The sequence below is a fragment of the Petromyzon marinus genome, chromosome 75, assembly GCF_048934315.1.
Source record: "Petromyzon marinus isolate PM22_M1 ecotype Great Lakes invasive population chromosome 75, UKy_Petmar_22M1.pri1.0, whole genome shotgun sequence".
Taxonomy (NCBI): Eukaryota; Metazoa; Chordata; class Hyperoartia; order Petromyzontiformes; family Petromyzontidae; genus Petromyzon; species Petromyzon marinus.
In genome coordinates this window covers 4,379,479-4,396,303 of record NC_133741.1, presented here as the reverse complement: position 1 = coordinate 4,396,303, position 16,825 = coordinate 4,379,479, and the positions used below count along the sequence as shown (strand labels likewise).

Here is a 16,825-nt window from a genome sequence, read left to right as displayed (position 1 = left end):
CCACTCACCACCACCACTCACCATCACTCACCACCACCACTCACCACCCCTCACCACCACTCACCACTACTCACCACCACCACTCACCACCCCTCACCACCACTCACCACCACTCACCACCACTCACCACCACTCACCACTCACCACCACTCACCACCACCACTCACTCACTCACCACTCACCACCACTCACCACCGCTCACTACCACCCACCAACACTCACCACTCACCACCACCACTCACCACCACTCACCACCACTCACCACACTCACCACCACCACCACTCACCACCACTCACCACCACCACTCACCTCCACTCACCAACACTCACCACCACTCACCATCACTCACCATTACTCACCACCACTCACCACCACTCACCACTACTCACCACTCACCACCACCACTCACCACCACTCACCACCACTCACCACCACCACTCATCACCACTCACCACCACTCACCACCACTCACCACTACTCACCACCACTCACCACCACCACTCACTCACTCACCACCACTCACCACCACTCACCACCACCACTCACCACTACTCACCACCACTCACCACCACCACTCACTCACTCACCACCACCACTCATCACCACTCACCACTACTCACCACCACTCACCACCACCCACCACCGCTCACCACCACCCACCAACACCCACCACCACTCACTCACTCACCACCACCACTCATCACCACTCACCACCGCTCACCACCACTCACCACCACCCACCAACACCCACCACCACTCACCACCACTCATCACCACTCACCACCACTCACCACTACTCACCACCACCGCTCACCACCACCCACCAACACCCACCACCACTCACCACCACCACTCATCACCACTCACCACCACCCACCACCACTCACCACCACCCACCAACACCCACCACCACTCACCACTACTCACCATCACGCCACCGGCTTGACAAGTGTTTACCGCGGTCCCTCACCCCCACCCCCCACGCGCAGGGAGACGCCACGGGCTTGACGAGTGTTTACCGCGGTCCCTCACCCCCTCCCCCCTCACGCGTAGGGAGACATCGCCCTGACAAGTATTTACCGCGGTCCCTCACCCCCCTCACTCGCAGGGAGACGGCACCGGCCTGACGAGTATTTACCGCGGTCCCTTCGTGGATGAGAATTTCAAAGTGAAACATTCCACACCTGGGCTGTTGTCAATGGTGAGTCCACTCACCTACTCACTCACCTACTCACCTACTCACTCACCTACTCACTCACCTACTCACTCACCTACTCACCTACTCACTCACCTACTCACTCACCTACTCACTCACCTACTCACCTACTCACTCACATACTCACCTACTCACCTACTCACTCACCTACTCACTCACTCACCTACTCACTCACCTACTCACTCACCTACTCACCTACTCACCCACTCACTCACCTACTCACCTACTCACTCACCTACTCACTCACCTACTCACTCACTCACCTACTCACTCACCTACTCACTCACCTACTCACTCACCTACTCACTCACCTACTCACTCACTCACCTACTCACTCACCTACTCACTCACCTACTCACCTACTCACTCACCTACTCACTCACCTACTCACTCACCTACTCACTCACCTTCTCACTCACTCACTCACCTACTCACTCACCTACTCACTCACCTACTCACCTACTCACTCACCTACTCACTCACCTACTCACTCACCTACTCACCTACTCACTCACCTACTCACTTACCTTCTCACTCACCTACTCACTCACCTACTCACCTACTCACTCACCTACTCACCTACTCACTCACCTACTCACTCACCTACTCACTCACCTACTCACTCACCTACTCACTCACCTTCTCACTCACCTACTCACTCACCTACTCACTCACCTACTCACCTACTCACTCACCTACTCACTCACCTACTCACCTACTCACTCACCTACTCACTCACCTACTCACTCACACCACTCACCACCACACAACCACCACTCACACCACACACACACCTACTCACTCACCCCCCCCCCCCCCCCACCCACTACTCACCCACACCTACACACCCAACCACCACCACACACACACCACCACTCACCACTCACCACTCCCACTCACTCACCCACCACCACCACCCACTCACTCACCAACTCACTCTCACACACTACTCACTCACCTACTCACTCACTCACTCTCACCACCATCACCACCACTCACCTACTCACCACCACCTCCACACACACCCACACACCACCACTCACCACCCACCACCACCACCACTCACCTCACCTACTCACTCACCTCACTCACCACTCACTCCCTACTCACCCACCACACACACACCAACTCACTCACCTACACCACTCACCACTCTCTCACCACTCACCACCTACTCACTCACCTCCACCCCACTCACCACCACCACCCCTCACCACTCACCTACTCACCACCCACTCACCTACCACCACCTCACCACCTACTCACTCACTACACCTACACCTCACCACCACTCACCTTCACCACTCACCACTCACCACCTCACTCACTACCACTCACTCACTCACCACCCACTCACCTACTCACCCTCTACTCACACACACTCACTCACCTACTCTCACTCCCTACTCACTCTACCTACTCACCTACTCACTCACACACCACTCACTTCACCACCCACTCACCTACTCACCTACTCACCACCTACTCACCTACTCACTCACCTACCACTCCTACCACCTACTCACTCACCTACTCACTCACCTATTCACTCACCTACTCATTTCACCTACTCACTCACCTACTCACCTACTCACTCACCTATTCACTCACCTACTAACTCACCTACTCACCTACTTACTCACCTACTCACCTACTCACCTCACTCACCTACTCACTCACCTACTCACTCACCTACTCACCTACTCACTCACCTACTCACTCACCTACTCACCTACTCACTCACTCACTCACCTACTCACTCACCTACTCACTCACCTATGCACTCACCTACTCACTCACCTACTCACCTACTCACTCACCTACTCACCTACTCACTCACCTACTCACTCACCTACTCACTCACCTACTCACCCACTCACCTACTCACTCACCTACTCACTCACTCACCTACTCACTCACCTACTCACTCACCTACTCACCTACTCACTCACCTACTCACTCACCTACTCACCCACTCACCTACTCACTCACCTACTCACCTACTCACCCACTCACCTACTCACGCACCCACTCACCTACTCACTCACCTACTCACTCACCTACTCACTCACCTACTCACCCACTCACTCACCTACTCACTCATTCACCTACTCACTCATTCACCTACTCACTCACCTACTCACTCACTCACCTACTCACTCACCTACTCACCCACTCACTCACCTACTCACTCACCTACTCACCCACTCACCTACTCACTCACCTAGTCACCTAATCACTCACCTACTCACCTACTCACTGACCTACTCACCTACTCACTCACCTACTCACTCACCTACTCACCCAATCACTCACCTACTCACTCACCTACTCACCCACTCACTCACCTACTCACTCACCTACTCACTCACCTACTTACCCACTCACCTACTCACTCACCTACTCACTCACCTACTCACTCACCCACTCACTCACTCACCCACTCACTCACTCACCCACTCACTCACTCAGCCACTCACCCACCCACTCACTCACCCACCCACTCACTCACTCACCCACTCACTCACCTACTCACTCACTCACCTACTCACTCACTCACCCACCCACTCACTCACCCACCCACCCACTCACTCACTCAGCCACTCACTCACCCACCCACCCACTCACTCACCCACCCACTCACTCACCCACCCACCCACTCACTCACCCACTCAGTCACTCAGTCACTCACCACCCACTCACTCACCCACTCACTCACTCACCCACCCACCCACCCACTCACCCACCCACTCACTCCCTCACTCACCCACTCACTCCCTCACTCACCCACCCACCCACTCACTCCCTCACTCACTCACTCATCCACCCACCCACCCACTCACCCACCCACCCACTCAGTCACTCACCCACCCACCCACTCACCCACCCACCCAGGTATCTCTCTCTACTTCTGACTATCTCTCTGTGTGTCTGTGTGTGTGTCTATGTGTGTGTGTGTCTGTATGTGTCTATGTGTGTGTGTCTATGTGTTTGTCTATGTGTGTGTGTGTGTCTATGTGTGTGTGTCTATGTGTGTGTCTATGTGTGTGTGTCTATGTGTCTGTGTGTGCGTGTGTTGATGTGTGTCTATGTGTGTGTGTCTATGTGTGTGTGTCTATGTGTGTGTGTCTATGTGTGTGTGTGTCTATGTGTCTGTGTGTATGTCTATGTGTGTCTATGTGTGTGTGTGTGTGTCTATGTGTGTGTGTCTGTGTGTGTGTGTCTATGTGTGTGTCTATGTGTGTGTCTGTGTGTCTATGTGTGTGTGTGTCTATGTGTGTGTGTGTCTATGTGTGTGTCTATGTGTGTGTGTCTATGTGTGTGTGTCTATGTGTGTGTGTCTATGTGTGTGTGTGTCTATGTGTGTGTGTCTATGTGTGTGTGTCTCTATGTGTGTGTGTCTGTGTGTGTGTCTGTGTGTGTGTCTATGTGTGTGTGTGTTTATGTGTGTGTCTGTGTGTGTGTGTGTGTCTATGTCTATGTGTGTGTGTCTATGTGTGTCTGTGTGTGTGTCTATTTGTTTGTCTATGTGTGTGTCTGTGTGTGTGTGTGTGTCTAAGTGTGTGTGTGTCTATGTGTCTGTGTGTGTGTCTATGTGTATCTGTGTGTCTATGTGTGTGTGTGTCTATGTGTGTGTGTCTATGTGTGTGTGTCTATGTGTGTGTCTATGTGTGTGTGTCTATGTGTGTGTGTCTATGTGTCTGTGTGTGTGTCTGTGTGTGTGTCTGTGTGTGTGTCTATATGTCTCTGTGTGTGTCTATGTGTGTGTGTGTGTCTCTGTGTGTGTCTATGTGTCTATGTGTGTGTGTCTATGTGTCTATGTGTGTGTGTGTGTGTCTATGTGTGTGTGTGTGTGTCTATGTGTGTGTGTGTCTATGTCTATGTGTCTGTGTGTGTGTCTATGTGTGTCTATGTGTGTCTGTGTGTGTCTATGTGTGTGTCTATGTCTATGTCTATGTGTGTGTGTGTCTATGTGTGTGTGTGTCTGTGTGTGTGTGTGTCTATGTGTGTGTCTGTGTGTGTGTGTCTATGTGTGTGTGTCTGTGTGTGTGTCTGTGTGTGTGTCTGTGTGTGTGTCTATGTGTGTGTGTGTCTGTGTGTGTGTCTATGTCTGTGTGTGTCTATGTGTGTGTGTCTATGTGTGTGTGTGTCTGTGTGTGTGTGTCTGTGTGTGTGTGTGTCTATGTGTATGTCTATGTGTGTGTGTCTATGTGTGTGTGTGTCTGTGTGTGTGTCTATGTGTGTGTGTGTGTCTATGTGTGTGTGTCTATGTGTGTGTGTGTCTATGTGTCTGTGTGTATGTCTATGTGTGTCTATGTGTGTGTGTGTCTATGTGTGTGTGTCTGTGTGTGTGTCTATGTGTGTGTCTATGTGTGTGTCTGTGTGTCTATGTGTGTGTGTGTCTATGTGTGTGTGTGTCTATGTGTGTGTCTATGTGTGTGTGTCTATGTGTGTGTGTCTATGTGTGTGTGTCTATGTGTGTGTGTGTCTATGTGTGTGTGTCTATATGTGTGTGTGTCTGTGTGTCTGTGTGTGTGTCTGTGTGTGTGTCTATGTGTGTGTGTGTTTATGTGTGTGTCTGTGTGTCTGTGTGTGTGTGTGTGTGTCTATGTCTATGTGTGTGTGTCTATGTGTGTCTGTGTGTGTGTCTATTTGTTTGTCTATGTGTGTGTCTGTGTGTGTGTGTCTAAGTGTGTGTGTGTCTATGTGTCTGTGTGTGTGTCTATGTGTATCTGTGTGTCTATGTGTGTGTGTCTATGTCTATGTGTCTATGTGTGTGTGTCTATGTGTGTGTGTCTATGTGTGTGTCTATGTGTGTGTGTGTCTATGTGTGTGTGTCTATGTGTGTGTGTCTATGTGTCTGTGTGTGTGTCTGTGTGTGTGTCTGTGTGTGTGTCTATATGTCTCTGTGTGTGTCTATGTGTGTGTGTGTGTGTCTCTGTGTGTGTCTATGTGTCTATGTGTGTGTGTCTATGTGTCTATGTATGTGTGTGTGTGTGTGTATGTGTGTGTGTGTGTGTGTCTATGTGTGTGTGTGTGTCTATGTCTATGTGTCTGTGTGTGTGTCTATGTGTCTATGTGTGTCTATGTGTGTCTGTGTGTGTCTATGTGTGTGTCTGTGTCTATGTCTATGTGTGTGTCTGTGTGTGTGTCTCTGTGTGTGTGTCTCTCTGTGTGTGTGTCTATGTGTGTGTCTATGTGTGTGTGTCTATGTGTCTATGTGTGTGTGTCTATGTGTGTGTCTATGTGTGTGTGTCTATGTGTCTATGTGTGTGTCTATGTGTCTATGTGTGTGTCTATGTCTCTGTGTGTGTGTATATGTGTCTATGTGTGTGTCTATGTGTCTATGTGTGTGTGTCTGTCTCTGTGTGTGTGTCCCAGGCTAACAGCGGGCCAAACACCAATGGTTGCCAGTTCTTCGTGACGTGTGCCAAGTGTGACTTCCTGGACGGCAAGCATGTTGTGTTTGGTAGGCGTCCGCCTGCGTGCACCTAGCCTGGCACGTGCACCTAGCCTGGCACGTGCACCTAGCCTGGCACACGCACCCCCTGCCTTGCACGTGTGTGTGTGTGTGTGTGCACAGGTGTGTGTGTGTGTAGCCTCTAAAAGGTCCTACTGACAGCACTTGCCCCTACAGCCTGCTAGAGGCTACACGGGGCAGCTTTGTCTGTGTGTAGGTGCCACTGACAGCACTTGCCCCTTCAGCCTGCTAGAGGCTACCTGGGGGAGCTTTGTCTGTGTGTAGGTGCTACTGACAGCACTTGCCCCTACAGCCTGCTAGAGGCTACCTGGGAGAGCTTTGTCTGTGTGTAGGTGCTACTGACAGCACTTGCCCCTACAGCCTGCTAGAGGCTACACGGGGGATCTTTGTCTGTGTGTAGGTGCTACTAACAGCACTTGCCCCTACAGCCTGCTAGAGGCTACACGGGGGATCTTTGTCTGTGTGTAGGTGCTACTAACAGCACTTGCCCCTACAGCCTGCTAGAGGCTACACGGGGGATCTTTGTCTGTGTGTAGGTGCTACTAACAGCACTTGCCCCTACAGCCTGCTAGAGGCTACCTGGGGGAGCTTTGTCTGTGTGTAGGTGCTACTGACAACACTTGCCCCTACAGCCTGCTAGAGGCTACACGGGGGATCTTTGTCTGTGTGTAGGTGCTACTAACAGCACTTGCCCCTACAGCCTGCTAGAGGCTACACGGGGGATCTTTGTCTGTGTGTAGGTGCTACTAACAGCACTTGCCCCTACAGCCTGCTAGAGGCTACACGGGGGATCTTTGTCTGTGTGTAGGTGCTACTAACAGCACTTGCCCCTACAGCCTGCTAGAGGCTACATGGGGGAGCTTTGTCTGTGTGTTGGTGCTACCGACAGCACTTGCCCCTACAGCCTGCTAGAGGCTACCTGTGTCTCTGTCTCTCTGTCTCTATCTGCAGGCAAGGTCGTGGATGGCCTTCTTATAATGCGTAAGATTGAGGTGAGTCTATGGGTCTCTGTGTGGTGAGTCTGTGGGTCTCTGTGTGGTGAGTCTGTGGGTCTCTGTGTGGTGAGTCTGTGGGTCTCTGTGTGGTGAGTCTGTGGGTCTCTGTGTGGTGAGTCTGTGGGTCTCTGTGTGGTGAGTCCTTGGGTCTCTGTGTGGTGAGTCTGTGGGTCTCTGTGTGGTGAGTCTGTGGGTCTCTGTGTGGTGAGTCTATGGGTCTCTGTGTGGTGAGTCCATTTCTCTGTGTGGTGAGTCTGTGGGTCTCTATGAGTGAGTCTGTGGGTCTCTGTGTGGTGAGTGTGGGTCTCTGTGTGGTGAGTCTGTGGGTCTCTGTGTGGTGAGTCCTTGGGTTTCTGTGTGGTGAGTCTGTGGGTCTCTATGTGGTGAGTCTGTGGGTCTCTGTGTGGTGAGTCTGTGGGTCTTTGTGTGGTGAGTCTGTGGGTCTCTGTGTGGTGAGTCTGTGGGTCTCTGTGTGGTAAGTCTGTGGGTCTCTGTGTGGTGAGTCTTTGGGTCTCTGTGTGGTGAGTCTGTGGGTCTCTGTGTGGTGAGTCTGTGGGTCTCTGTGTGGTGAGTCTGTGGGTCTCTGTGTGGTGAGTCTGTGGGTCTCTATGTGGTGAGTCTATGGGTCTCTGTGTGGTGAGTCTGTGGGTCTCTATGTGGTGAGTCTATGGGTCTCTGTGTGGCGAGTCTGTGGGTCTCTGTGTGGTGAGTCTATGGGTCTCTGTGTGGTGAGTCCGTGGGTCTCTATGTGGTGAGTCTGTGGGTCTCTGTGTGGTGAGTTTGTGGGTCTCTGTGTGGTGAGTCTGTGGGTCTCTGTGTGGTGAGTCTGTGGGTCTCTGTGTGGTGAGTCTGTTGGTCTCTGTGTGGTGAGTCTGTGGGTCTCTATGTGGTGAGTCTATGGATCTCTGTGTGGTGAGTCTCTGGGTCTCTATGTGGTGAGTCTATGGGTCTCGGTGTGTTGAGTCTGTGGGTCTCTGTGTGAGTGGTGAGTCTATGGGTCTCTGTGTGGTGAGTCTGCGGGTCTCTGAGTGAGTCTGTGGGTCTCTATGCGTGGGTCTATGGGTCTTTATGCGTGAGTGGTGAGTCTGTGGGTCTCTGTGTGAGTGGTGAGTCTATGGGTCTCTATGAGTGAGTGTGTGGGTCTCTATGAGTGAGTCTGTGGGTCTCTGTGTGGTGAGTCTGTGGGTCTCTGTGTGGTGAGTCTGTGGGTCTCTGTGTGGTGAGTCCTTGGGTCTCTGTGTGGTGAGTCTGTGGGTCTCTGTGTGGTGAGTCTGTGGGTCTCTGTGTGGTGAGTCTGTGGGTCTCTGTGTGGCGAGTCTGTGAGTCTCTATGTGGTGAGTCTGTGGGTCTCTGTGTGGTGAGTCTTTGGGTCTCTGTGTGGTGAGTCTGTGGGTCTCGGTGTGGTGAGTCTGTGCGTCTCTATGAGTGAGTCTGTGGGTCTCTGTGTGAGTGGTGAGTCTATGGGTCTCTGTGTGGTGAGTCTGCGGGTCTCTATGAGTGAGTCTGTGGGTCTCTATGCGTGGGTCTATGGGTCTTTATGCGTGAGTGGTGAGTCTGTGGGTCTCTGTGTGAGTGGTGAGTCTATGGGTCTCTATGAGTGAGTGTGTGGGTCTCTATGAGTGAGTCTGTGGGTCTCTGTGTGGTGAGTCTGTGGGTCTCTGTGTGGTGAGTCTGTGGGTCTCTGTGTGGTGAGTCTATGGGTCTCTATGTGGTGAGTCTACGGGTCTCTGTGTGGTGAGTCTGTGGGTCTCTGTGTGACGGGTCTATGGGTCTCTATGTGGTGAGTCTACGGGTCTCTGTGTGGTGAGTCTGTGGGTCTCTGTGTGAGTGGTGAGTCTGTGGGTCTCTGTGTGGTGAGTCTGTGGGTCTCTATGAGTGACTCTGTGGGTCTCTGTGTGAGTAGTGACTCTATGGGTTTCTATGAGTGACTCTGTGGATCTCTATGAGTGAGTCTATGGGTCTCTATGAGTGAGTCTATGGGTCTCTATGAGTGATGAGTCTATGGGTCTCTATGAGTGAGTCTATGGGTCTCTATGAGTTACTCTGTGGGTCTCTATGAGTGATGAGTCTATGGGTCTCTGTGCTGCAGAACGTTCCCACTGGACCCAACAACCGCCCAAAGCTTCCTGTGGTCGTGGCGCAGTGCGGAGAGATGTGAAGACTTCAGCACACAGCACACACACATAGCATACACATAGCATACACACAGCACACACATAGCATACACACATAGCATACACACAGCATACACATAGCATACACACAGTATACACATAGCACACACACATAGCATACAGCACACACACATAGCACACACATAGCACACACATAGCATACACATAGCATACAGCACACACACATAGCATACACACAGCATACACATAGCATACACATAGCATACACACACAGTATACACACAGCACACACAGTATACACACAGCATACACATAGCATACACATAGCATACACACACACAGTATACACATAGCATACACATAGCATACAGCACATAGCATACACATAGCATACACATAGCATACACACAGCATACACACAGCATACACATAGCATACACATAGCATACACACACACACACATAGCATACACATAGCACACACACAGCATACACATAGCATACACACACACAGCATACACACACACAGCACACACACACAGCATACACACACAGCATACACACACACAGCATACACATAGCATACACACAGCACACACACACATTATACACATAGCATACACACAGCACACACATAGCATACACACACACATAGCATACACATAGCATACACATAGCATACACACACACACAGCATACACACACAGTATACACATGGCATACACATAGCATACACATACCACAAACACAGCATACACACACACAGTATACACATAGCATACACACATAGCACACAGCACACACATAGCATACACATAGCATACGCTTAGCATACACACACAGCATACACATAGCATACACATAGCATACACATAGCATACACACATAGCATACACACAGCATACACACACAGCACACACACAGCACACACATAGCATATAGCATACACATAGCATACACACAGCACACACATAGCACACAGCATACACACAGCATACACATCGCATACAGCATACACATAGCATACACATAGCATACAGCATACACATAGCATACACACAGCATACACACATAGCATACACACATAGCATACACACATAGCATACACATAGCATACACACACAGCACACACAGCACACACATAGCATACACACAGCATACACACAGCATACACGATGGCCGTGTCAGAGACACTGAGAGTCTGGGTTCAATCCCTGGGTCTGGGTGTCTCTATCACGATGGCCGTGTCAGAGACACTGAGAGTCTGGGTTCAATCCCTGGGTCTGGGTGTCTCTCTCTGTCACGATGGCCGTGTCAGAGACACTGAGAGTCTGGGTTCAATCCCTGGGTCTGGGTGTCTCTATCACGATGGCCGTGTCAGAGACACTGAGAGTCTGGGTTCAATCCCTGGGTCTGGGTGTCTCTCTCTGTCACGATGGCCGTGTCAGAGACACTGAGAGTCTGGGTTCAATCCCTGGGTCTGGGTGTCTCTATCACGATGGCCGTGTCAGAGACACTGAGAGTCTGGGTTCAATCCCTGGGTCTGGGTGTCTCTATCACGATGGCCGTGTCAGAGACACTGAGAGTCTGGGTTCAATCCCTGGGTCTGGGTGTCTCTATCACGATGGCCGTGTCAGAGACACTGAGAGTCTGGGTTCAATCCCTGGGTCTGGGTGTCTCTATCACGATGGCCGTGTCGGAGACACTGAGGGTCTGGGTTCAATCCCTGGGTCTGGGTGTCTCTATCACGATGTCCGTGTCAGAGACACTGAGAGTCTGGGTTCGAGCCCTGGGTCTGGGTGTCTCTATCACGATGTCCGTGTCAGAGACACTGAGAGTCTGGGTTCAATCCCTGGGTCTGGGTGTCTCTATCACGATGTCCGTGTCAGAGACACTGAGAGTCTGGGTTCGAGCCCTGGGTCTGGGTGTCTCTATCACGATGGCCGTGTCAGAGACACTGAGAGTCTGGGTTCGAGCCCTGGGTCTGGGTGTCTCTCTCTGTCAGGGGGTTCACGATGGCCGTGTCAGAGACTCCGTGTGGTCCGCATTTTATCCGCCCGTGTTGGTGATTGTGAGGAGCGATGCTTGTAACCCTCCTGTCTTTATAATTCCGTGTTAAAAGGTTCCATCACTCTCCGATCCCTCTCCGTCACCCTGGGTGAGGTCGCTCTGAGCCTCCATTCAGAAACTTTGTTCACCAGCTGCAGGGTCACCACGACAGACGTGGACATCACACGCAGGGCCAGCAGTAGCAGCTCACACCACGTGGCTCAGGTCATAGAGACACACAGAGACCCATAGAGACACACACCCATAGAGACCCACACCCATAGAGACCCACACTCATAGAGACACACAGAGACCCATAGAGACCCATAGAGACACACCCATAGAGACCCACACTCATAGAGACCCACACTCATAGAGACACACAGAGACCCACACTCATAGAGACACACACTCATAGAGACCCACACTCATAGAGACACACAGAGACCCATAGAGACACACACTCAGAGACCCACACTCATAGAGACCCACACTCATAGAGACCCACACTCATAGAGACACACACTCATAGAGACCCACAGAGACCCACACTCATAGAGACCCACACTCATAGAGACCCATAGAGACCCACACTCATAGAGACCCACAGAGACCCACACTCATAGAGACCCACACTCATAGAGACCCACAGAGACCCACACTCATAGAGACCCGCAGAGACCCATAGAGACCCACACTCATAGAGACCCATAGAGACACACACTCATAGAGACCCACACTCATAGAGACCCACACCCATAGAGACCCACACTCATAGAGACCCACACTCATAGAGACCCACACTCATAGAGACACACTCATAGAGACCCACACTCATAGAGACCCACAGAGACCCATAGAGACACACTCACAGAGACCCATAGAGACACACACTCATAGAGACCCACACCCATAGAGACCCACACTCATAGAGACCCACACTCATAGAGACCCGCAGAGACCCATAGAGACACACACTCATAGAGACACACACTCATAGAGACCCACAGAGACCCATAGAGACACACTCACAGAGACCCATAGAGACCCACACTCATAGAGACCCACAGAGACACACACTCATAGAAACCCACACTCATAGAGACCCACACTCATAGAGACCCACAGAGACACACTCATAGAGACCCACACTCATAGAGACACACTCATAGAGACCCACACTCATAGAGACCCACACTCATAGAGACCCACAGAGACACACTCATAGAGACACACACTCATAGAGACCCACACTCATAGAGACACACACCCATAGAGACACACACTCATAGAGACACACTCATAGAGACACACACTCATAGAGACCCACACCCATAGAGACCCGCAGAGACCCATAGAGACCCACACTCATAGAGACCCACACTCATAGAGACCCACAGAGACCCATAGAGACCCACACCCATAGAGACCCACACTCATAGAGACACACACCCATAGAGACCCACACCCATAGAGACACACACTCATAGAGACCCACACCCATAGAGACACACACTCATAGAGACACACACCCATAGAGACCCACAGAGTCCCACACTCATAGAGACCCACAGAGACCCACAGAGACCCACACTCATAGAGACCCACACTCATAGAGACCCACAGAGACCCACACTCATAGAGACCCACACTCATAGAGACCCACAGAGACCCACACTCATAGAGTCCCACACTCATAGAGACCCACAGAGACCCACACTCATAGAGTCCCACACTCATAGAGACCCACAGACCCACACTCATAGAGACCCACACTCATAGAGACACACTCATAGAGACCCACAGAGACACACTCATAGAGACCCACACTCATAGAGACCCACAGAGACACACACTCATAGAGACCCACACTCATAGTGACCCACAGAGACCCATAGAGACCCACACTCAGAGACCCACACTCATAGAGACCCACAGAGACCCATAGAGACCCACACTCATAGAGACCCACACCCATAGAGACCCACACCCATAGAGACCCACACTCATAGAGACCCACAGAGACACACACTCATAGAGACCCATAGAGACCCACACTAATAGAGACCCACACTCATAGAGACCCACACTCATAGAGACCCACAGAGACACATACTCATAGAGACCCATAGAGACCCACACTCATAGAGACCCACACTCATAGAGACCCACAGAGACCCATAGAGACCCACACCCATAGAGACCCACACTCATAGAGACACACACCCATAGAGACCCACACCCATAGAGACCCACAGAGTCCCACACTCATAGAGACCCACAGAGACCCACAGAGACCCACACTCATAGAGACCCACACTCATAGAGACCCACAGAGACCCACACTCATAGAGACCCACACTCATAGAGACCCACAGAGACCCACACTCATAGAGACCCACACTCATAGAGACCCACAGAGACCCACACTCATAGAGTCCCACACTCATAGAGACCCACAGACCCACACTCATAGAGACCCACACTCATAGAGACACACTCATAGAGACCCACAGAGACACACTCATAGAGACCCACACTCATAGAGACCCACAGAGACACACACTCATAGAGACCCACACTCATAGTGACCCACAGAGACCCATAGAGACCCACACTCAGAGACCCACACTCATAGAGACCCACAGAGACCCATAGAGACCCACACTCATAGAGACCCACACCCATAGAGACCCACACCCATAGAGACCCACACTCATAGAGACCCACAGAGACACACACTCATAGAGACCCATAGAGACCCACACTAATAGAGACCCACACTCATAGAGACCCACACTCATAGAGACCCACAGAGACACATACTCATAGAGACCCACAGAGACCCATAGAGACCCATACTCATAGAGACCCGCAGAGACCCATAGAGACACAGAGACCCATACTCATAGAGACCCACACTAATAGAGACCCACACTCATAGAGACCCACACTCATAGAGACCCACAGAGACACATACTCATAGAGACCCACAGAGACCCATAGAGACCCATACTCATAGAGACCCGCAGAGACCCATAGAGACACAGAGACCCATACTCATAGAGACCCACACTCAGAGACCCACACTCAGAGACCCACACAGAGACCCACACTCATAGAGACCCACACTCAGAGACCCACAGAGACCCACACTCATAGGGACCCACACTCATAGAGACACACACTCATAGAGACCCACACTCATAGAGACCCACAGAGACACACTCATAGAGACCCACACTCATAGAGACCCACAGAGACCCATAGAGACACACACTCATAGAGACCCACAGAGACACACTCATAGAGACCCACACTCATAGAGACCCACAGAGACCCATAGAGACCCACACTCATAGAGACCCGCACAGACCCATAGAGACACAGAGACCCATACTCATAGAGACCCACACTCATAGAGACCCACAGAGACCCACACTCATAGAGACCCACACTCATAGAGACCCATACTCATAGAGACCCACACTCAGAGACCTATAGAGACCCACACTCATAGAGACCCACACTCACAGAGACCCACAGAGACCCACACTCATAGAGACCCACACTGATAGAGACCCACACTGATAGAGACCCACACTCATAGAGACCCACACTCACAGAGACCCACAGAGTCCCATGCTCATAGAGACCCACAGAGACCCATACTCATCGAGATCCACAGAGACCCACACTCATAGAGACCCACAGAGACCCATACTCATAGAGACACAGAGACCCATACTCATAGAGACCTACAGAAACCCACACTCACAGAGACCCACACTCATAGAGACCCATAGACCCACAAACCCACACTCATAGAGACCCACAGAAACTCACTCATAGAGACCCACAGAGACCCACACTCATAGAGACCCATAGACCCACAGACCCACACTCATAGAGACCCACAGAGACCTATAGAGACTCACAGAGACCCACACTCAGAGACCCACACTCACAGAGACCCACACTCACAGAGACCCACACTCATAGAGACCCACAGAGACCCACACTCAGAGACCTATAGAGACCCACACTCATAGAGACCCACACAGAGACCCACACTCATAGAGACCCACAGAGACCTATAGAGACTCACAGAGACCCACACTCAGAGACCCACACTCACAGAGACCCACACTCACAGAGACCCACACTCATAGAGACCCACATAGACCCACAGACCCATACTCATAGAGACCCACAGAGACCCATAGACCCACAGACCCATACTCATAGAGACCCATAGAGACCCACACTAGAACTGATTGATGTTTGTGTAGCGGCAGCCAGCTGCTGATCTCGGCGTGTGGTGACGTTGATTCTCAACGTGGAGGGGAAAGCCGAACCCACGACCTCCTGTATACCAGGCGAGGTAGTCAACATCTCACAGGGTCTGGGATCGAATCCACGACCTCCTGTATACCAGGCGAGGTAGTCAACATCTCACAGGGTCTGGGATCGAACCCACGACCTCCTGTATACCAGGCGAGGTAGTCAACATCTCACAGGGTCCGGGATCGAACCCACGACCTCCTGTAGACCAGGCGAGGTAGTCAACATCTCACAAGGTCCGGGATCGAACCCACGACCTCCTGTAGAGCAGGTGAGGTAGTCAACATCTCACAGGGTCCGGGATCTAATCCAAAACCTCCTGTAGACCAGGCGAGGTAGTCAACATCTCACAAGGTCCGGGATCGAACCCACGACCTCCTGTAGACCAGGCGAGGTAGTCAACATCTCACAAGGTCCGGGATCGAACCCACGACCTCCTGTAGACCAGGCGAGGTAGTCAACATCTCACAGGGTCCGGGATCGAGCCCACGACCTCCTGTATACCAGGTGAGGTAGTCAACATCTCACAGGGTCCGGGATCTAATCCAAACCTCCTGTATACCAGGCGAGGTAGTCAACATCTCACAGGGTCCGGGATCAAATC

At 51.6% G+C, this 16,825-nt stretch overlaps 1 protein-coding gene across 2 annotated transcripts in view; it reads left to right on the top strand.

The window, feature by feature from the left end:
- The window catches only part of PPIH (peptidylprolyl isomerase H), a 29,556-nt gene extending 17,592 nt beyond the window's left edge, over positions 1-11,964 (top strand). The window contains exons 6-10 of one of the 2 annotated variants that reach the window (XM_076056312.1): positions 1,110-1,202; positions 6,600-6,687; positions 7,651-7,691; positions 9,784-9,876; positions 9,912-11,964. In XM_076056312.1, coding sequence (XP_075912427.1) covers positions 1,110-1,202; positions 6,600-6,687; positions 7,651-7,691; positions 9,784-9,852 — 291 coding nt within the window. In that variant the 3' untranslated portion in view covers positions 9,853-9,876; positions 9,912-11,964. Of the gene's footprint in view, positions 1-1,109; positions 1,203-6,599; positions 6,688-7,650; positions 7,692-9,783 lie in introns of both variants that reach the window. The other variant, XM_076056311.1, reaches the window with a different exon arrangement.
- The last annotated feature ends 4,861 nt before the right edge of the window (positions 11,965-16,825 follow it).